At 47.9% G+C, this 22,877-nt stretch overlaps 1 protein-coding gene across 1 annotated transcript; it reads right to left on the bottom strand.

Moving 5' to 3' along the window:
- Positions 1–18,485: 18,485 nt before the first annotated feature.
- LOC138671990 (uncharacterized) lies at positions 18,486–22,017 on the bottom strand. Its single transcript, XM_069760085.1, has 2 exons — positions 21,193–22,017; positions 18,486–18,731 (listed from the first exon to the last, which is right to left on the bottom strand). The coding sequence occupies exons 1-2, from the start codon at positions 21,931–21,933 to the stop codon at positions 18,717–18,719; spliced, it is 756 nt and encodes a 251-aa protein (XP_069616186.1). The 5' UTR covers positions 21,934–22,017; the 3' UTR covers positions 18,486–18,716.
- Between the last annotated feature and the right edge of the window lie 860 nt (positions 22,018–22,877).

Below are 22,877 nucleotides of genomic sequence, written 5' to 3'. Positions count from 1 at the left end.
ACTGTGATCTTATTAAGAAGGCGGTAATCAATACAAGGTCTCAAAGAGCCATCTTTCTTGGCCACAAAAAAGAACCCTGCTCCCAACGGTGATGACGACGGGCGAATATGACCCTTCTCCAAGGATTCCTTTATATAACTCCGCATAGCGGCGTGCTCTGGCACAGATAAATTAAACAGTCGGCCCTTAGGAAACTTACTACCAGGAATCAAATTAATAGCACAATCGCAATCCCTATGAGGAGGTAAGGCACCGGATTTGGGCTCTTCAAATACATCCCGGTAATCTGACAAAAACTCAGGGACTTCAGAAGGAGTGGAAGGCGAAATTGACAGCAATGGAACATCACCATGTACCCCCTGATAACCCCAGCCGGACACAGACATGGATTTCCAATCCAATACTGGATTATGGACCTGTAGCCATGGCAACCCCAAAACGACCACATCATGAAGATTATGCAACACCAAAAAGCGAATATCCTCCTGATGTGCAGGAGCCATGCACATGGTCAATTGAGTCCAGCATTGAGGCTTATTCTTGGCCAAAGGCGTAGCATCAATTCCTCTCATTGGAATAGGATACTGCAAGGGCTCCAAGAAAAATCCACAGCGCCTGGAAAACTCCCAAGTCTATCAAATTCAGGGCAGCGCCTGAATCCACAAATGCCATAACAGAATAGGACGACAGAGAGCAAATCAGAGTAACGGACAAAAGAAATTTAGACTGTACCGTACCAATGGTGGCAGACCTAGCGAACCGCTTAGTGTGCTTAGGACAATCGGAGATAGCATGAGTGGAATCACCACAGTAAAAACACAGCCCATTCCGACGTCTGTGTTCTTGCCGTTCCGCTCTGGTCAAAGTCCTATCACATTGCATAGGTTCAGGCCTATGCTCAGAGAATACCGCCAAATGGTGCACAGCTTTGCGCTCACGCAAGCGCCGATCGATCTGAATGGCCAAAGACATAGACTCATTCAGACCAGCAGGCGTGGGAAATCCCACCATGACATCCTTAAGGGCTTCTGAAAGACCCTTTCTGAAAATTGCGGCCAGGGCACACTCATTCCACTGAGTAAGCACAGACCACTTTCTAAACTTCTGACAGTACACCTCCGCTTCATCCTGACCCTGACACAAAGCCAGCAAGATTTTCTCTGCCTGATCCACTGAATTTGGTTCATCATAAAGCAATCCAAGCGCCAGAAAAAACGCATTAACATCACGCAATGCAGGATCTCCCGGCGCAAGGGAAAATGCCCAGTCTTGAGGGTCACCACGCAACAAAGAAATAATGATTTTTACTTGTTGAACGGGGTCACCAGAGGAGCGGGGTTTCAAAGCTAGAAACAGTTTACAATTATTTTTGAAATTCAGGAATTTAGATCTATCCCCAGAAAACAAATCAGGAACTGGAATTCTAGGCTCTAACATCGGATTCTGAACCACAAAATCTTGAATGTTTTGTACCCTTGCCGTGAGATGATCCACACAAGAGGACAGACCCTGAATGTCCATATCTACACCTGTGTTCTGAACCACCCAGAGGTTAAGGGGAAAAGAAAGACAAAAAACACTACAGAGAAAAAAAAATGGTCTCAGAACTTCTCTTATCCCTCTATTGAGATGCATTAATACTTTAGGCCAGCTGTACTGTTATGGACCTGGTGGTTAAGAGCACCCGGAACGACCTGATGGTTAAACTCACACAGGACAAGCTCTGGGAAGTGGGAACTCTGCTGACCGTAACACCTAATCCTGTCACACAACTAGAAATAGCCGTGGAGCGTACCTAACAAGACCTAGACGCCTCTTCACAGCCTAAGAGCTAACTAGCCCTAGAGATAGAAAATAAAGCCTACCTTGCCTCAGAGAAATTCCCCAAAGGAAAAGGCAGCCCCCACATATATTGACTGTGAGTTAAGATGAAAGTCACAAACACAGAGATGAAACAGGTTTCAGCAAAGGGAGGCCAGACTTACTAAACAGACTGAGGATAGAAAAGGTATCTTATCTCTTATCTTATCTTATCTCTGGGATGCAGAGTGGCGGAGGTGCCACTCTGCATCCCAGAGCTTCCAGCTAGCAAGACAAAATCATGATAGCCAACTGGACAAGGAAACAATGAACAAATAATTAGCTGGCAGGGACTTAGCTTCTGCTGGAGTAGACAGGTCACCAGAAAGATCCAAGAGCGAACTGAACCAGTACAAGAACATTGACAGCTGGCATGGAGTAACGATCTGAGTGGAGTTAAATAGAACAGCCAGCCAAAGAATAAACTACGTCACCTGTGGAAGGAACCTCAGAAGCAGCAGCTCCACTCACAGCCACCAAAGGGAGTTCATCGAGAGAACTCGCCGAAGTACCATTCATGACCACAGGAGGGAGTTCGAAAACAGAATTCACAACAAGACACGTAGTATATAGCACAGCCACATAGTATATAGCACAGACACGTAGTATATAGCACAGACACGTAGGATATTGCCCAGCCACGTAATATATTGCACAGCAACGTAGTATATTACACAGCCACGTAATATATTGCACAGCCACGTAATATATTGCCCAGCCACGTAATATATAGCACAGCCACATAGTATATAACACAGGCAGCCCACGTACATAGTATATAACACAGAGAGCCCACGTAGTATATAACACAGGCAGCCCACATAGTATATAACACAGGCAGCTCTGGCACATATGTAGTATATAACACAGGCAGCCACGCAGCATATAGCACAGCCACATAGTATATAACACAGGCAGCCCACGTATTATATAACACAGGCAGCCCACGTAGTATATAACACAGGCAGCCCACGTAGTATATAACACAGGCAGCCCAGGCACATACGTAGTATATAACACAGGCAGCCCACGTAGTATATAACACAGGCAGCTCACAGAGTATATAGCACAGGCAGCCCATGTAGTATATAACACAGGCAGCCAACGTAGTATATAACACAGGCAGCCCAGGCATGTACATAGTATATAACACAGGCAGCCCACGTAGTATATAGCACAGCACACGCAGTATATAACAGCCCACGCAGTATATAACACAGCCTGAGCCCACGCAGTATATAACACACACAGCCCACGCAGACTCAGTATATAGCACAGCCCACGCAGTATGTAGCACAGACTGCCAGATCCATCATTACAAACAGGCAGGTCAGGCCGCACAGATGAGGCATCTACTCATGTCCACCCACCTCTTTACAGTGTGTTTTTCTCTCTTTGCAGTTGCATGGCCAGTGCTATCTTAATAGCGCCCCCTCTCACATCAGGGTCACAGCAATGCTGGAACTTGCATCTCCCCTGGAGATGATCCGCTCCTGCAAACCCCCTGGGAGGAGAGATTTAAAGTGAAGGCAAACAATGGTGATTGTTCCAGTGGTCATGCATGGAAGGTGATAGTACCCATCCCAACAGGGGGGGACTGCATGCAGCACATTGCACCTCTGCCCAATGCAATCTGCCTCCAGCTATGCAATTGTTAATGAGTCAATGAAAAGGGATTACCACAGAGGTGGCTGGGGGGGCTGCCATTTACAATTTACAGCTCAGATCTGTGTTTGTTTAAGTGGCCTGTAAACAGGTCAGAGGTCACGGGGAAGCCATTATACTGTAAGATGCAGAGGGCAGAAAGGGAATTTTTATGGCACCACATTCCTCATATTAACTTACGGCACCTGACTGCTGCTCCTGCCTCCTGCTCCACTTGTCTTTCTGCTTGCCGCTCGTCTTTCTGCTTGCCGCTGTCCCTGTGTCTGCGCTGCCGCTGGACGCCTGGACCTGTCCTGTACGGTGGACGTTTGGATGACAGCAGCCGAATCCCTTCTCTGAGCTGTTAGGAATCTGACGAGCTCTCACGACCGTAAGTGACAGGACAGAGAGACTGCCGGCTCGGAAGTGACTCGCATTCATGGTGATGGCGGCGCCGGCGGTGATTGGTGAGTATTGCAGGCGCAGCTGTGTGAAACTCAGTCCCAGCAAGCAGGCCCGGCCCGGAAGTGACTCTGGCTGCGTTTTATCCATGGTGACGGACGGTCCCAACTCCCGGAGGTGAGTATTCTGGCTGCAGCTGCGCACCGTAAATGGGCCCCCCCGTCTCGCCAGGGCCCCGGCACTTGCCCGGGTATGCCGGGTGCTGACGCCGGCCCTGTCCTCATATTTCACATTACACTGCTGAAGGGAAATATGTACATTTCTGCTCATATTCCCAGGTGGTGGTCCCCAGCATAGTCACCAATCTCTGGTGAGCCCACTGCAGCCAAGAACAAAGCTGATGTTGACAAAATAGCAGTCAAGGTGCAGCAATCCAGAGTATGGGACATATATGCAATCAGAAAACAAGCCAGGGGTCGAAAGCAGAAGTCGAATGGCAAGAATAAAACAGCAATCCAAAATAAGAGACAGCAGTATATATATATAGGATCAGTGCCAAATTCATAAATTGTGTGAGGAACAGAGCCAGGAACAATACAATAGCCAAGAAAGATCTGCATTTAACTTCAAGCAAGGATCCATGGCGGCTTCTTCACTGAAGATGTCTTAAGGTTTGAAGTCATCAGTGGCTGCTGGGCGCCATTGCAACCAGGTGTGGCCGACAGAAATTAGTAGGGAAACTGAAACTAGGGTGTCACTATAATGAGGGCCAAAATGGATTATGAACATAATGATATAGGACTTTGAAATGCTTTAAATTGGACTTGCAACCAGTTAAATTCTAACATGTGTCAAAACTAAGTACGACTAATATTATATTTTACTAATATTATATTACCAAGGGGTCAAAGCACTTTCTTCTGCCAAACACTGCTAACTAGAATAAAATGGCAGGCATATTTGTTGGTGTAGGGCAGGGATGGGGAACTTCCAGCCATGGGCTCAAAATGGCCAACAATGTCATTTAATCTGGTCTTTTTTAATTGATTTGATGAGCTGCAGTGCTTGGGTTAACATCCGGAAATTTTTAACACTGGCTTACGTCCAACACTGGTAAGGATTAGGATGTTCTTTGTGGGCATAGCAAGCATAATTTGCACTTCGACCTATGACATGCAGCAATCTCCTATGTGATGTATGCAGGTGTCATACTGTTTCCTATGTGATGTGTGCAGCAGTGTAGTGTTAGGTTGAACAATTAAGAAATGTTCACTCCAGTTGCCTACTCCTGACCTAATGGATATTGATCAGGTGCGCACTAAAGAAATAACATCAGACAACACACAGTCAGATGTAAACTCTCCTTGATCAATCTATGGCTCAGCTCCAAGGGCTTTATTTAGTCAGAACACAGGTTTATATAAACCCTGTGTAACGGGGTCTACCAAGCTGGGGTACCTCTTTCAGTACCACCCCGTGTTTCAGGAGGTCCAATCTGCTTTTCCTAGATTCTGAATGAAGGGCGCTGGCAGGAATTTCTTGATTACATGAGAGCATATAAAAGCTGACTGCTTCTCTACGTATCTCCAGTCTAAAGGTACCGTCACATTTAGCGACGCTGCAGCGATCTAGACAACGATCCTGATCGCTGCAGCGTCGCTGTGTGGTCGCTGGAGAGCTGTCACACAGACAGCTCTCCAGCGACCAACGATGCGAAGTCCCCTGGTAACCAGGGTAAACATCGGGTTACTAAGTGCAGGGCCGCGCTTAGTAACCCGATGTTTACCCTGGTTACCAGCGTAAACGTAAAAAAACAAACACTACATACTTACATACCCGTGTCTGTCCCCCGGCGCTGTGCTTCTCTGACGTCACCGCTGTGCTTTCCGGCCGCTGCGCTTACACAGAGCAGAGAAGCACAGAGCCGGAGAGGACAGACACCGGAATGTAAGTATGTAGTGTTTTTTTTTTTACATTTACACTGGTAGCCAGGGTAAACAGCGGGTTACTAAGCGCGGCCCTGCGCTTAGTAACCCGATGTTTACTCTGGTTACCAGTGAAGACATCGCTGAATCGGCGTCACACACGCCGATTCAGCGATATCTGCAGGAGATCCAGCGACGAAATAAAGTGCTGGACTTTCTGCGACGACCAACGATGGCACAGCAGGATCCTGATCGCTGCAGCCTGTCAAACTGAACGATATCGCTAGCCAGGACGCTGCAACGTCACGGATCACTAGCGATATCATTCAGTGTGACGGTACCTTAAGAACAACCTTTATTTACAGCACACAGAATATAAAACACAGATACACAGGGCAGGCCAATAGGAAAACAGCTGGCCAGACATACATTACAATAGCCGCAGGGGGCCGGAGCCTGCTGGTATTTACTGTGGGAATTACAAAGGTGGGGGGAGGTCAGAAAGAGAATATCTTGTCCAGGGGCGCAGCCTGTGGATTGATGCATTTCACATGGAAACTATTATACATACTGTAAGACTCATGCTGGTGTGGTAGTTGGAGGCAGGTATATCTCGCCCAGGTGTTTGTCCTATGTGAATTAGGGTGCTAATGGGTTAATGATTGCAGGAATAAAAGATGACCAGCTGGGGGTTTCCAGCGTCTGCCTGGGGCACACAGATTTCCTGTCTGTGTGAGACAAACGTGAGTGAGAGCTCTGCTCAAGAATTGTGTGATGTTAGCTGGGTGGGAGAAGCCCCCCCAGTTGTTAAGTTAGCAACGTGTTTGTTTAGTTAGTGCCGGACAGGCTAGGATTTATTTTTATGTTTTGTTTTTCTGTGTTTGCTTTCACTTTAATAAATCTGACCTGAGGTCAGCCTACTTGGAAACCTGCTGTAAGCCTCAGAAATTCAATGCACAAACCACGTGACCTTTGACCCCAGCAAAGGCGATCCCGGAGTGTTTTGTCACATTGTGGTGGAGAACGCGGGCATACCGTGGCACAGGCGACAGCATGGAAGACGTGGTGAAAGCCTTAGTACAGTCCACTGCCGTACAGCAGCAGGCCACTGCCGCACAGCACGAAGCTAATCGCTTGATGGCCGCATAGCTGAAGGAGTTAGTGGACATGACGGTTGCAGACCGCCAACTTCTCCAACAGGTGGCGCAGCGCCTGGTGAGCATGCCTGACGCTGACCCGGAAGCAGAGTCCAGGAGGATCCATGTGAGTCGATACTGGCAAAAGCTGACTGCAGAAGATGATGTCGAGGCATACCTGACAACGTTTGAGCGGACGGCATTGAGAGAGAAGTGGCCGAAGGCACGATGGGCCGATTTGATTGCCCCGTTTCTCTCCGGCGAGGCCCAAAAAGCTTACCATGATTTGGACCCGCAGGTCGCTCAGGACTTTGAGAAACTGAAAGCTGAGATCCTGGCCCGGCTGGTGTGACGACGGCTGTCCGGGCACAGAGGGTACATCAGTGGACATACCAGCAAGATAAACCGGCGCGGTCTCAGATGTTCGACCTGATCTACTTAACAAAGAAATGGCTGCAACCCGAGGTACTGACAATACCCGAAATAATCCAGCGGGTTGTCCTGGACAAGTACCTGAGAGTACTACCCCCAGCGCTGAAAAGGTGGGTAAGCCAAGGAAATCCCACGACAGCGGATCAACTTGTGGAGTTGGTCGAGCGTTATTCCGTGGCAGAAGGACTTCCCGACGACACCGCCAGCCCCCGGTCTGTGCCTCCTCCTCGTGGAACCGGTAAGACTGTTCCAGGGACCACGGCTGAAGGAAAATCGCTTAAAACTGTGGGGGAGGAGTCCGGGACTGCTCGTACTCCAAGACCAAGAGTATTGGACGGTGGTCTCAGTAGGGGACCTGTTAGGTGTTTCCGCTGCCATGAGAAGGGTCATGTTTCTGTGAACTGTCCTGTTACCGCTGAACCCATGCAATGCGACGTTATAGACTCTAGAAAATGCATGTCTTTGGTTACACAGCTAGTGAGTGTGAATGCGGGTCAAAATGATACAGCGAAACACCTGTGTGAATTATCTGTTGATGGGAAAAATGTTGTGGCATTACTAGACTCTGGAAGTGTAGTGACTCTGGTGAAAGCTAGTCTGGTGGCACTTCCGTCTGGTCCGTCTGACAAGTTTTCTGTGACGTGTGTGCATGGTGACACCGGCTCGTACTTAACAGCGGTCATATGGATTTCTACTCCCTATGGGTCAGTGCAGCACAAAGTGGGACTCGTTCCCGCATTGTTACAGGATGTAATCCTGGGCAGGGATTTTCCCTATTTCTGGCAGTTGTGGGAGAATCAGTTGCTCCTTCACGGTAGCTGTACCCGTGAATCTTCTCCCATGCCCTCTGGAGGTCCCGAGTCCCTAGAGGAGACCCCACAGGAAGATGTTGCTGGGGAGGTTAGTGAATCTAACCTTCAGTACCCCTTCTCCGTCATGGCGGGGGAAACAGAGGAAACTGAGGAACCTCAGCGAGAGGCGGAGGCAGACAGCCATCCGGCACCCTGCCTGCCAGATTTGGGAGTCCAGGTGGATGACTTCCACAGCGAGCAAATGAAAGATCCTACCCTGACTCCGGCTAGGAAAAATGTAAAAATGATAGATGGGGTACCCGTAGAACCTGACACTAGGCTAGCGTACCCGTATATGGTTCTGGAAAATGATTTGCTCTACCAGGTAGAAAAAAAAGGGGAAGACACAGTGCAACGGTTAGTGGTACCCAAACCTTATCGGCGGAAGGTACTGGATTTGGCCCACGGACATATAATGGGGGGACATCTGGGGGTACAGAAAACCACAGAAAGGATATTGCATTGTTTTGTGTGGCCTGGAATACATTATGATGTGCGTAACTATTGTGAGTCCTGTCCAGAGTGCCAAATCGCGGCCCCTAAATCTCAGTTCCGTAGCCCTTTGGTACCCCTTCCTATCATCGGGGTCCCTTTTGAGAGAATTGGGATGGATTTGGTTGGGCCCCTTCCCCGATCCGCACGTGGGCACCAACATATCCTCGTCATCGTGGACTATGCCACTCGTTACCCGGAAGCCGTCTCTTTGCGTAACACAGCTACCAAGACGATCGCCAAGGAATTGGTACAAGTGTTTAGTCGGGTGGGAATTCCAAAACAGATACTCACCGACCAGGGGACTCCCTTTATGTCGAGGGTAATGAAGGAGCTCTGCAGGCTCTTACAAATAGACCCGTTGCGTACGTCTGTCTATCACCCTCAAACAGATGGCCTGGTTGAGCGCTTCAACAAAACCTTAAAACAGATGCTCCGGAAGGCGATAGACAAAGATGGGAAGAACTGGGATTACTTGTTACCCTATTTGCTGTTTGCCATTAGGGAAGTTCCCCAGTCTTCCACAGGGTTTTCGCCTTTCGAACTGTTGTACGCCCGTCGTCCCCGGGGACTGCTGGACGTCGCAAAAGAAACCTAGGAAGGTCAAGTCACTCCCTTTAAAACGGTGATCGACCATGTAACACAAATGCAGGATCGTATTGCCGCTGTCATGCCCATTGTTAGGGACCATATGTTACAGGCCCAGGGAGCCCAGAGGCAAAGTTATGATAGAGGCGCTAAGGTCCGTACATTTGCACCCGGCGATAGGGTGTTGGTCCTAATCCCTACGGTGGATAGTAAATTCCTGGCGAAATGGCAGGGCCCATTTGAGGTCCGAGAAAGAGTTGGTGAAGTGAACTATAAAGTGTACCAGCCGGGTAAGAGAAAACCGGAACAGATTTATCATGTGAATCTGATAAAATCCTGGAAAGACCGCTCTGCCCTAACGGCGGATCTGCCCCGTCCGGTTTGTTCACCTACTGTAACGGAGGTGCAGGTTGCCGAGACTCTCTCAGAACAACAAAAATCTGAGGTTAAGCAATTTTTGTTACAGAACCGACAGTTTTTCTCCGAAAAACCTGGCCGGACTAAGTTGGTGAAACATGAGATTGTCACAGAGCCTGGCGTCACTGTTCATGTGAAGCCCTACCGGATTCCGGAAGCCCGCCGTGAAGCCGTGTCCCGGGAAGTGATGGCAATGTTGGACTTAAGAGTCATTGAAGAGTCGCACAGTGCCTGGTCCAGTCCAATTGTGTTGATACCTAAACCGGATGGCTCCATCCGGTTTTGTAATGACTTTAGGAAACTGAATGCAGTTTCTAAATTTGATGCGTACCCTATGCCCCGGGTCGATGAGTTGATCGACCGGCTTGGTAAAGCCCGATACATTACGACCCTGGATTTAACAAAGGGGTACTGGCAGATTCCTCTGGCCGAGGCGGCCAGAGAGAAGACGGCATTTACTACACCGGAAGGTCTGTTCCAGTATGTCTATATGCCGTTTGGACTTCACGGAGCTCCCGCAACGTTCCAGAGATTGATGGATCGAGTCTTGAGGCCTCACAGACAGTACGCTTCTGCCTACCTGGATGACATCGTAATTTACAGCATGGACTGGGAAACTCATCTCCAGAAGGTACAAGCGGTGATTGATGACCTGCGAGATGCAGGTTTAACGGCAAACCCCAAGAAATGCCACATCGGGCTTGAAGAAGCCCGATACTTGGGCTACGTGATTGGCCGAGGAGTGGTTAAACCCCAGATCGACAAAATACAGGCAATTCAGGGCTGGCCACAACCAGTGAACAAAAAACAAGTACAGGCTTTCCTGGGGATTGCTGGCTATTATCGCCGGTTCATACCCAATTTTGCAGCCATGGCTACTCCCTTGACGGATCTTACCAAGGGGAAGGGTTCCGTCATGGTAAAATGGATCTCAGCTGCTGAAGAGGCCTTCCACAGCCTGAAACGGGCTTTGTGCTCTCAGCCCGTACTAGTGACTCCTGATTTCAGCAGCGAGTTTGTGGTGCAAACTGATGCCTCTGATACTGGTGTCGGACCTGTACTTTCCCAGGTGAGGGACGGAGTCGAACACCCGGTCCTCTATCTCAGTCGGAAACTGAATGTACATGAGCAGAGGTATGCGGTGGTTGAAAAAGAGTGCCTAGCCATTAAATGGGCTCTCGACTCCCTCAAGTATTACCTGGCCGGTAGGAAGTTTAGGCTGGTCACAGACCATGCCCCTCTCAAGTGGATGCACCTCCACAAAGACCGTAATAGTCGGGTAACCCGGTGGTTCCTTGCCCTGCAGGCTTACTCTTTTACGGTGGAGCACCGACCTGGGGTGCAGATGGGGAACGCCGATGCCCTATCCCGAGTGCACTGTTTCAAGAGTGTTCTTGCTCGACCGGAGTGGTCTGAGCAAGGGGGGGGGATATGTAAGACTCATGCTGGTGTGGTAGTTGGAGGCAGGTATATCTCGCCCAGGTGTTTGTCCTATGTGAATTAGGCCACTCAGTATCTTCAGGGTGCTAATGGGTTAATGATTGCAGGAATAAAAGATGACCAGCTGGGGGTTTCCAGCGTCTGTCTGGGGCACACAGATTGCCTGTCTGTGTGAGACAAACGTGAGTGAGAGCTCTGCTCAAGAATTGTGTGATGTTAGCTGGGTGGGAGAAGCCCCCCAGTTGTTAAGTTAGCAACGTGTTTGTTTAGTTAGTGCCGGACAGGCTAGGATTTATTTTTATGTTTTGTTTTTCTGTGTTGCTTTCACTTTAATAAATCTGACCTGAGGTCAGCCTACTTGGAAACTTGCTGTACGCCTCAGAAATTCAATGCACAAACCACGTGACCTTTGACCCCAGCAAAGGCGATCCCGGAGTGTTTTGTCACAATACATATACTGCATAACAATCTTGGTGATGGGGGGTTCTGTAACACCCTGTAAGGGGGGCTCGGTTAGCTCTAAAATGAGAGTGATCGGATGTATTCCATTGGTTAGGGGGTTCGGCAATGAGCAAGTCCGTGGGCGGATCCATGAGGTCATCAGGGTGGGTTGGACCATGAGGTCATCAGGGTGGGCGTCATCTTGGATATCAGCAAATGGTGTGGTGAAACAGGAAATGGCAGCCTTCTTTATTGTCCCACTGATCATCTTGGATATCAGCACATGGTGTGGTGAAACAGTATATGGCAGCCATCTTTAGTGTCTTACTTTGATCTGAGATAGCTTATGTAAGGTTAAACAATACTTGTTATGGGTCGCTTCTCTCAATCTCTTATGTCTTGAGGTTAATTAAGTATTTGATCTTATGGCTCTCCTCAACAGTCCCCCTAAATACTTTATTAACTTTTTTTTCTTGATCCCACCGTGGTTCCCTAACCCACCAGTGTTTAGTGTCACTATGACATCAGAGGCTTCATGACAATACGGATGCTATTGACACCAGAGAATGTGTGACCAATTATGGGTATACCGAGGAGGTATATCAGAGCATGTTACCCATGTCCTCGGGACTTTTCTACCTGCTGGATCTATTACTCTCCAATCTCCCATCTCCATGGTTACATAAAATACACATGTGACCCACCCTGATGTAACACATCCTAGATCTGACCGTCTCACCCGGGAGGGGGGAATTGGAGTTTTCACCAGTTTGAGACAAGTTTTTCCCTTGTGGAAAACCTCCCTTTGTAGCTGGACTTTGACAAGCAGGTCAGATTCTACTCTGTTCCTAACTGTCTAACAAGTTTATAATGTGAAAGATGGATCCAGGAGGCGCTTAGCAACCCTGACCGAAGTTGGAGTAGTCAGGAGCACTTGGCAGGGACCCTCAAATCTCGACTCCAGGGATGTCTTTCTGATGAACTTCTTTACCAGCACGTAGTCACCAGGTTGGAAAGCATGGGTACCTTCACTGGTATCTGGATCTGGAATGAATGATAAAACTTGTACATGTGTTACTGACAGTTCTTTAGTAAGGACAATTACATCATTTACAAGAGTATCATTTCCTAAGGCTAGCTATTGTGGAAAATATTGACCCAACCTTGGAGGCCCCCAAAAAGAATCTCGAATGGTGTGAGTTTAGTGGGACCTCTTGGAGTGTCTCTGACTGAGTATAAGGCAACTGTTATGAAAGGCAATTCAGAATCACAATGGACATGGAGGTCAGAGCACATACAGTGAACTGACAATAACCTAAAATAATAGAACGAGCTCTGAGACGTGGGAACTCTGCAGACCGCAATCCCTAAGCCTATCAAACCACACTAAAGGTAGCCGTGGAGCGCTCCTGACCAGAACCTAGGCGCCTCGTCACAGCCTGAGAAACTAGCTAATCCTGAAGATAGAAAAATAAGCCTACCTTGCCTCAGAGAAATTCCCCAAAGGAAAAGGCAGCCCCCCACATATAATGACTGTGAGTAAGATGAAAACACAAACATAGAGATGAAACAGATTTAGCAAAGTGAGGCCCGACTAGCTGAACAGAACGAGGATAGGGAAGATAACTTTGCGGTCAGCACAAAAACCTATAAAAAACCACGCAGAGGGGACAAAAAGACCCTCCGCACCGACTAACGGTACGGAGGTGGTCCCTCTGCGTCTCAGAGCTTCCAGCAGGCGAGAAAAACCAATAAAGCAAGCTGGACAGAAAAATAGCAACAAAATAACATAAGCAAAACTTAGCTTTGCAGAGCAGCAGGCCACAGGAATGATCCAGGGAAAAAACAAGTCCCACACTGAAACATTGACAGGAAGCATAGATCAAAGCATCAGGTGGAGTTAAGTAGAGAAGAAGCTAACGAGCTCACCAGATCACCTGAGGGAGGAAACTCAGAAGCTGCAGTACCACTTTCCTCCACAAACGGAAGATCCCAGAGAGAATCAGCCGAAGTACCACTTGTGACCACAGGAGTGAACTCTGCCACAGAATTCACAACAGTACCCCCCCTTTGAGGAGGGGTCACCGAACCCTCACCAGAGCCCCCAGGCCGACCAGGATGAGCCACATGAAAGGCACGAACAAGATCGGGAGCATGGACATCAGAGGCAAAAACCCAGGAATTATCCTCCTGAGCATAACCCTTCCATTTAACCAGATACTGGAGTTTCCGTCTTGAAACACGAGAATCCAAAATCTTCTCCACAATATACTCCAATTCCCCCTCCACCAAAACCGGGGCAGGAGGCTCAACAGATGGAACCATAGGTGCCACGTATCTCCGCAACAATGACCTATGGAATACGTTATGTATGGAAAAAGAATCTGGAAGGGTCAGACGAAAAGACACAGGATTAAGAACCTCAGAAATCCTATACGGACCAATAAAACGAGGTTTAAACTTAGGAGAGGAAACCTTCATATGAATATGACGAGAAGATAACCAAACCAGATCCCCAACACGAAGTCGGGGACCCACACGGCGTCTGCGATTAACGAAAAGTTGAGCCTTCTCCTGGGACAAGGTCAAATTGTCCACTACCTGAGTCCAAATCTGCTGCAACCTGTCCACCACAGTATCCACACCAGGACAGTCCGAAGACTCAACCTGTCCAGAAGAGAAACGAGGATGGAACCCAGAATTGCAGAAAAACGGTGAAACCAAGGTAGCCGAGCTGGCCCGATTATTAAGGGCGAACTCAGCCAAAGGCAAAAAGGACACCCAGTCATCCTGATCAGCAGAAACAAAGCACATCAGATATGTTTCCAAGGTCTGATTGGTTCGCTCGGTCTGGCCATTAGTCTGAGGATGGAAAGCCGAGGAAAAAGACAAGTCAATGCCCATCCTACCACAAAAGGCTCGCCAAAACCTCGAAACAAACTGGGAACCTCTGTCAGAAACAATATTCTCTGGAATGCCATGCAAACGAACCACATGCTGGAAGAACAAAGGCACCAAATCAGAGGAGGAAGGCAATTTAGACAAGGGTACCAGATGGACCATCTTAGAAAAGCGATCACAGACCACCCAAATGACTGACATCTTTTGAGAAACGGGAAGGTCAGAAATAAAATCCATAGAGATATGTGTCCAAGGCCTCTTCGGGACCGGCAAGGGCAAAAGCAACCCACTGGCACGAGAACAGCAGGGCTTAGCCCGAGCACAAATCCCACAGGACTGCACAAAAGCACGCACATCCCGCGACAGAGAGGGCCACCAAAAGGATCTAGCCACTAACTCTCTGGTACCAAAGATTCCAGGATGACCAGCCAACACCGAACAATGAAGTTCAGAGAAAACTCTATTCGTCCACCTATCAGGGACAAACAGTTTCTCCGCTGGGCAACGATCAGGTTTATTAGCCTGAAATTTTTGCAGCACCCGCCGCAAATCAGGGGAGATGGCAGACACAAAACCCGGAGAGTCGGGTACAAAACTCCTAGACAGTGCTTCCGCCTTCACATTTTTAGAGCCCGGAAGGTACGAAATCACAAAGTCAAAACGGGCAAAAAACAACGACCAACGAGCTTGTCTAGGATTCAAGCGCTTGGCAGACTCGAGATAAGTCAAGTTCTTATGATCAGTCAATACCACCACGCGATGCTTAGCTCCTTCAAGCCAATGACGCCACTCCTCGAATGCCCACTTCATGGCCAGCAACTCTCGGTTGCCCACATCATAATTACGCTCAGCAGGCGAAAACTTCCTGGAAAAGAAAGCGCATGGTTTCATCACTGAGCAACCAGAACCTCTCTGCGACAAAACAGCCCCTGCTCCAATCTCAGAAGCATCAACCTCGACCTGGAACGGAAGCGAAACATCTGGTTGACACAACACAGGGGCAGAAGAAAAACGACGCTTCAACTCTTGAAAAGCTTCCACAGCAGCAGAAGACCAATTGACCACATCAGCACCCTTCTTGGTCAAATCGGTCAATGGTTTAGCAATACTAGAAAAATTGCAGATGAAGCGACGATAAAAATTAGCAAAGCCCAGGAACTTTTGCAGACTTTTCAGAGATGTCGGCTGAGTCCAATCATGGATGGCTTGGACCTTAACAGGATCCATCTCGATAGTAGAAGGGGAAAAGATGAACCCCAAAAATGAAACCTTCTGCACACCAAAGAGACATTTTGATCCCTTCACAAACAAAGAATTAGCACGCAGGACCTGAAAAACCGTTCTGACCTGCTTCACATGAGACTCCCAATCATCCGAGAAGATCAAAATGTCATCCAAGTACACAATCAGGAATTTATCCAGGTACTCTCGGAAGATGTCATGCATAAAGGACTGAAACACTGATGGAGCATTGGCAAGTCCGAACGGCATCACGAGATACTCAAAATGACCCTCGGGCGTATTAACCCCTTCATGACCGGGGGATTTTTCGTTTTTCCGTGTTCGTTTTTCGCTCCCCTCCTTCCCAGAGCCATAACTTTATTACTTTTCTGTCAATTTGGCCATGTGAGGGCTTATTTTTTGCGGGACAAGTTGTACTTTTGAACGACATCATTGGTTTTAGCATGTCGTGTACTAGAAAACGGGAAAAAAATTCCAAGTGCGGTGAAATTGCAAAAAAAGTGCATTCCCACATTGTTTTTTTGTTTGGCTTTTTTGCTAGGTTCACTAAATGCTAAAACTGACCTGCCATTATGATTCTCCAGGTCATTACGAGTTCATAGACACCAAACATGACTAGGTTATTTTTTATCTAAATGGTGAAAAAAAATTCCAAACTTTGCTAAAAAAAAAAAAAAAAAATGCGCCATTTTCCGATACTCGTAGCGTCTCCATTTTTCATCATCTGGGGTCGATTGAGGGCTTATTTTTTGCGTGCCGAGATGACGTTTTTAATGATAGCATTTCGGTGCAGATACGTTCTTTTGATCGCCCGTTATTACATTTTAATGCAATGTCGCGGCGACCAAAAAAACGTAATTCTGGCGTTTCGAATTTTTTTCCCGCTACACTGTTTAGCGATCAGGTTAATACTTTTTTTTAATTGATAGATCGGGCGATTCTGAGCGCGGCGATACCAAATATGCGTAGATTTGATATTTTTTTTATTGATTTATTTTGATTGGGGCGAAAGGGGGGTGATTTAAACTTTTATGACGGGGGTCGGCGATGACGTCATTTCCGGCCGCCCGGCCGGAAGCGGTAGTTAAATGCCGCTGTCTGCGTTTGACAGCGGCATTTAACTAGTTAATAGGTGCGGGCAGATCGCGATTCTGCCCGCGCCTATTACGGGCACATGTCAGCTGTTTAAAACAGCTGACATATCCCGGCTTTGGTGCGGGCTCACCGCGGAGCCCTGCATCAAAGCAGGGGAGCCGGCATCGGACGGTATAGTACGTCCGATGCCGGTAAGGGGTTAAATGCAGTTTTCCATTCATCACCTTGCTTAATTCGCACCAGATTATACGCACCACGAAGATCTATCTTTGTGAACCAACTAGCCCCCTTAATCCGAGCAAACAGATCAGATAACAATGGCAAGGGGTACTGAAATTTAACCGTGCTCCTAATGGCGATGATGACGGGCGAATATGCCCCTTCTCCAGGGATTCCTTCACATAACTGCGCATAGCGGTGTGCTCAGGCACGGACAAATTAAACAATCGACCTTTTGGGAATTTACTACCAGGAATCAAATTGATAGCACAATCACAATCCCTATGCGGAGGTAGGGTATTGGACTTGGGCTCATCAAATACATCCCGGTAATCAGACAATAACTCTGAGACCTCAGAAGGAGTGGATGACGAAATTGACAGAAATGGAACATCACCATGTACCCCCTTGACAACCCCAGCTGGACACCGACATGGATTTCCAATCTAATACTGGATTATGGGCTTGTAGCCATGGCAACCCCAACACGACCACATCATGCAGATTATGCAACACCAGAAAGCGAATAACCTCCTGATGTGCAGGAGCCATGCACATGGTCAGCTGGGTCCAGTATTGAGGCTTATTCTTGGCCAAATAGATAAATAGAACCCGGCACTCAACTTGAGTCAAACTGGTGGTATTTTATTTCGTAGTATGAAAAACGTTTCGGCCTGGTCTGGCCTTCGTCAGTTACTACAATATTATAAAGAAAAGGAATGATACATACATCCGTGACTACATCTGTAAATACATCCGTAAGTACATGCAGTGTGAAATAAATCAATTAACCAAACAGAAAAAAGAAAAAACAGAATAAACAACAAAAGTCAATTGGTCATGATATGGCGATGTGAAAAACAAATATAGGTAAGAGCCATCTAGTATATCCCAGCCCTCCCAGATGGTGAGTAGAATGTGAAGAGCAAGATAACACCAACCGTACCGTACTAAGAAGAGTTTAGGAGAACCGCTGAGGAAATGCTACTGTAAGCGAGGTAAATCGCAGGGAATTCCCTGCAGGCAAAAGAAAAGGGCCTATAATATGGGTTACCAGCGAAAATCTGCTGTAGTAAAACAGTGCCAAAGGTGTAAGGGGCCCCACTAAGTGTTAATACCTTGGGAGATGTCTGTCTCCGATCAATGCCGCGGCTGCGGGCTGTGGAGGAAGAGGGGGTGATGTCAGCGTACATGCAGAATGGCATACTGGCCAGGCAATGTGTGATGCTAAGCGACGACATCGCTCCTAAGAGCGGGGGCTGAGAGGAGGGTAAGGCGGTTACCTGTAGTAGAGGCGGGTCAGGACGCGGTGTCCACCGCTGTCAAGGAGGATGCCCGAGTGAAGGGACGCCAGTGCGGCGTTCCTTATGTGCGCACCCGCCGAACCGGATGTGACGTACCCGGAAGTGACCGCTTGTTGTGGCCTGTGATGGACAGGAGAGAGCCGGCCAATCGTATGACTCCCCTGAGGGGGGGGCGGGACAAAACGAGGTGTGCACTGTGTTTACAAAACAGATGAGCGACCTCAGCTAGTATGGACACGGTGATGGTGGTGCTGAAAAGGTGGGGGTGATGGTAGTTCATATCCTAAGAGCTGTGACCCCGTGGATTGGCAGGAGAGTCCTGGTGGTTCAATATAGACGGCTCTAGGAAGACAGATAAATATATTAGAGACATAGACATGATTAGAATACAATGATGATTAAATGAAGTCATGATAAGTATACAGTTATTGCAATTAGCACCCTAGATAGAGAGTACATATAAATGCATAAATACCCACTAGAAATATTCTGAGGTGAGAGCCCATAAGATAGAAACGGACCCGTGGGATTTAAGTAAAGGAGACAAGGTCGTAGTCCCTATTTAGACCTTTGGGGTGTAAGGTATCCAAAGTATGGATCCAGAAAGCCTCCCTACGTTTTAGGGAGGCTAATCTATCACCCCCCCGTCTGGGCGCTGAGACCTGCTCAATTACTTGAAACATAAGCTGGGAAATGTTGTGGCCTTTAGATATAAAATGTTGTGGAATGGGTAGGAGCGTGTTGCCACACCTAATCGTGGACTTATGCTTAGAGATCCGTTCCCGAATGGATCGGGTTGTCTCTCCCACATAGAGCATGCCGCAGGGGCATTTGATGAGGTAAACCACATAGGCCGAGTCGCAGTTAAAGTAGTTCTTAATAGAAAAGGCCCTACCAGAACATGGATGGTGAAATGAGCTGCCCTTGAGAACATTATTGCATTGGGTGCAGTGGAGACAGGGGAAGGTGCCGAGACGGGGATTCTGAAGGAACCGTTGGATGGGTGCCCTTTTGTCTGGTCCTATATCAGCTCTTACCAGTGTATCTCTTAAGTTACGTGGTCTCCTAAAGCACGGTAGAAAAGGTTCCCTGAACTCTGGTACGTCTGGATGGGCAGTACTGAGTAGATGCCAGTGTTGGCGTATATTTTTATGGAGGATATATGCAAAAGGGTGGAAGGAATGGACGAATGGAATACGATTCTTTGACTTCGATCTGTTGTTTGGGCCGGATGTCCGAGATTCTTGAAGGAACGAGCTAGGGTAACCTCGTGCCTGAAACTTGGCTTCCATTTCTGATACTCTCTGTGATCGTAACTCATTATCCGAGACTATGCGGGTTACCCGTTGTATTTGGGATTTAGGAATTGCTTTTTTGATGGCGTGGGGGTGTAAACTGTCAAAATGCAATAGGCTGTTCCGGTCGGTGTTCTTTATGTGGATATCGGTGCTTAATCTGCCAGTGTGGTCTTTAATGACCATAGTGTCCAGAAAATTCATTCTGTGTAGGTCATGAGTCATGGTAAAGGAGATACCAGGCCAAGCAGTGTTAAGAAAATCCACAAAGGACCGGAAGGACTCCAACGTGCCGCCCCAGACACAGAAAATATCGTCTATGTAGCGTTTCCAGAGTAAAATGTTCTCTCTGAAACGCAAGTCAGGGTAGATGGCACTCTCTTCGAAATCCGCCATATAGCAATTGGCGTAGGGGGGCGCCACGTTGGAGCCCATAGCGGTCCCCCGTATCTGTAAGTAATATTGGTCCTGGAACAAGAAGTGATTTGAATCCAGAACCAGTGTGAGTAATTCCACCACCAAGTCGATTTGTAACTTGTGTGTCCCTGTGGTTGATAGGAGTTTCCTAATGGAATTGATACCTTCCCCATGTGGGATGGAAGTGTATAAATCTTTTACGTCCAGTGATGCCAATATGGCGTCAGCTGGTACTCTATCCAGGTCCCGTATTATGCCCAGGAAGGCCCCTGTATCCAGCAAGAATGATCTGGTGGACTGGATATGTGGGGTTAGAATTTTTTCTAGGAAAATAGCTATTGGGGACAATATAGAGTTAGTGGCTGCCACTATTGGTCGTCCAGGGGGATGTTCAAGGTTCTTATGGATTTTAGGAAGTGTGTAAAAAACTGGGGTAACCGGATGTTCATTGGTGAGGTAATTGCAAGTTTTAAGGTCTAGGACCCCTAGCGTCGTGTATTCCTGTAATATGCCCGAGATTCTACTTCTAATGGTATGGATGGGGTTGGAATCCAATTTCTGGTATATGGTGGTATTGTCCAGCTGTCTCCTGATTTCTTTTAAGTAATCACTCTTATCCATGATCACAATGGCGCCCCCCTTGTCTGCTGGTTTAATTATTATGCTGGAGTCAGATTGAAGTGATTGTAGCGACTGGCGTTCACTTACCGTTAAATTGGGGGGATAGTAAAGGTGTCCCATTTCAACCTCCCCCCGAAGTGACTGGAAAGAATTCTGGATGAACATTATAAATGTCTCTAGGGCGTGAGAGCCCCGTGGGGGACTGAATGGGCTCTTATTGCGTAAACCTAAACTTTCTGCTGATAGAAGTTGAGGCGCTACGGGGGGTCGTAGAGTGTGTACCATGTTGTTCTGTGGATCAGAAAAATAGACTTTTAACCGTAAGGACCTGAAGAACCTTTGTAGGTCCATGTCCAGGTCGAAGGTCCGATAGCGGTAGGTGGGACAGAAGGAGAGTCCTTTCTGTAGGACGCTGCAGTCCGATGGGCCCAGGGTTCTGGAGGAAATGTTCACAATTAGAGACTCAGTACCTGAGAACGTGTGATCCGTGTGAGGTCTGTGTCTCTGCCGAAATCTCTGACTCCTCCGCGTCCTCTTTTTCTGCCTCGTTGGGTGCGTGGACCTAAAAAACGGGACGTGCTGGGAATGGAAGAGCTCCTGTCTTGCTCCGATCCTGAAGTGGAGTAGTCCGTGGAGGAGCGGTGTCCAGTTCTTACGTTGGAGCGAGAGGAGGAATAGTTGTCCTGCCATCTGTACACCCTTTTGGCCTCGTAGTCCTCGGTGTCTCGGGCGAATTTCAATCGCTTCCTGTTCTCGATATCTCTACGGTGTTGTTCAGTCTTCGTCTTGATTTCCGATTTCAGTTGGTTCAGCTCCTCTGGGGTACCTGTGGATGAAAGCTGGATCTCAATAGCCTTGACCCGTTCTGAGCTGGCCTCGATCTCTTTTTGTAAGTGTTCTATGGTGAGAGTGATTAGATCTAGGGAGCACTTATTTAAAATGTGTTCAAATTTAGTGCAGTATTCCGGAGAATCCCGGAAAAGTGTGGGGCGTAGTGGAACCCTCAGGCCCCTCGGAATACGTTGTACCCGTAGGTACTCGGACAGCGTGGCGCAGTGGAGTTCAATGTTAATATGGTGCCTTACTTCTCGTTCCAGATCTCGTCCCCTCGTCTCACGGGGTGCAGTTTTGAGAAAGTCACAAGGATATACAGAGTGGGATAGGATACTAGTGGTCTCCTCTACATTGTAGGAGAAGGTATTGGTGGACATGACCAGGTGTGCGTGCCAACACGTATGGGAATAGTTACAGAGAATCAAAAGACGTGGGCACAGCTACTTAGGTGCACGGGTAGGTTCCCAAGCCGTATACATATAGATAAATAGCACCACCATCACCGTGTCCATACTAGCTGAGGTCGCTCATCTGTTTTGTAAACACAGTGCACACCTCGTTTTGTCCCGCCCCCCCCTCAGGGGAGTCATACGATTGGCCGGCTCTCTCCTGTCCATCACAGGCCACAACAAGCGGTCACTTCCGGGTACGTCACATCCGGTTCGGCGGGCGCGCACATAAGGAACGCCGCACTGGCGTCCCTTCACTCGGGCATCCTCCTTGACAGCGGTGGACACCGCGTCCTGACCCGCCTCTACTACAGGTAACCGCCTTACCCTCCTCTCAGCCCCCGCTCTTAGGAGCGATGTCGTCGCTTAGCATCACACATTGCCTGGCCAGTATGCCATTCTGCATGTACGCTGACATCACCCCCTCTTCCTCCACAGCCCGCAGCCGCGGCATTGATCGGAGACAGACATCTCCCAAGGTATTAACACTTAGTGGGGCCCCTTACACCTTTGGCACTGTTTTACTACAGCAGATTTTCGCTGGTAACCCATATTATAGGCCCTTTTCTTTTGCCTGCAGGGAATTCCCTGCGATTTACCTCGCTTACAGTAGCATTTCCTCAGCGGTTCTCCTAAACTCTTCTTAGTACGGTACGGTTGGTGTTATCTTGCTCTTCACATTCTACTCACCATCTGGGAGGGCTGGGATATACTAGATGGCTCTTACCTATATTTGTTTTTCACATCGCCATATCATGACCAATTGACACATTGTATATACTTTTGTTGTTTATTCTGTTTTTTCTTTTTTCTGTTTGGTTAATTGATTTATTTCACACTGCATGTACTTACGGATGTATTTACAGATGTAG

Source organism: Ranitomeya imitator, chromosome 3, assembly GCF_032444005.1.
Source record: "Ranitomeya imitator isolate aRanImi1 chromosome 3, aRanImi1.pri, whole genome shotgun sequence".
NCBI classification, from domain to species: domain Eukaryota; kingdom Metazoa; phylum Chordata; class Amphibia; order Anura; family Dendrobatidae; genus Ranitomeya; species Ranitomeya imitator.
Note: the sequence above shows the minus strand (reverse complement) of the source record. Positions and strands in the feature narration are given on the sequence as shown.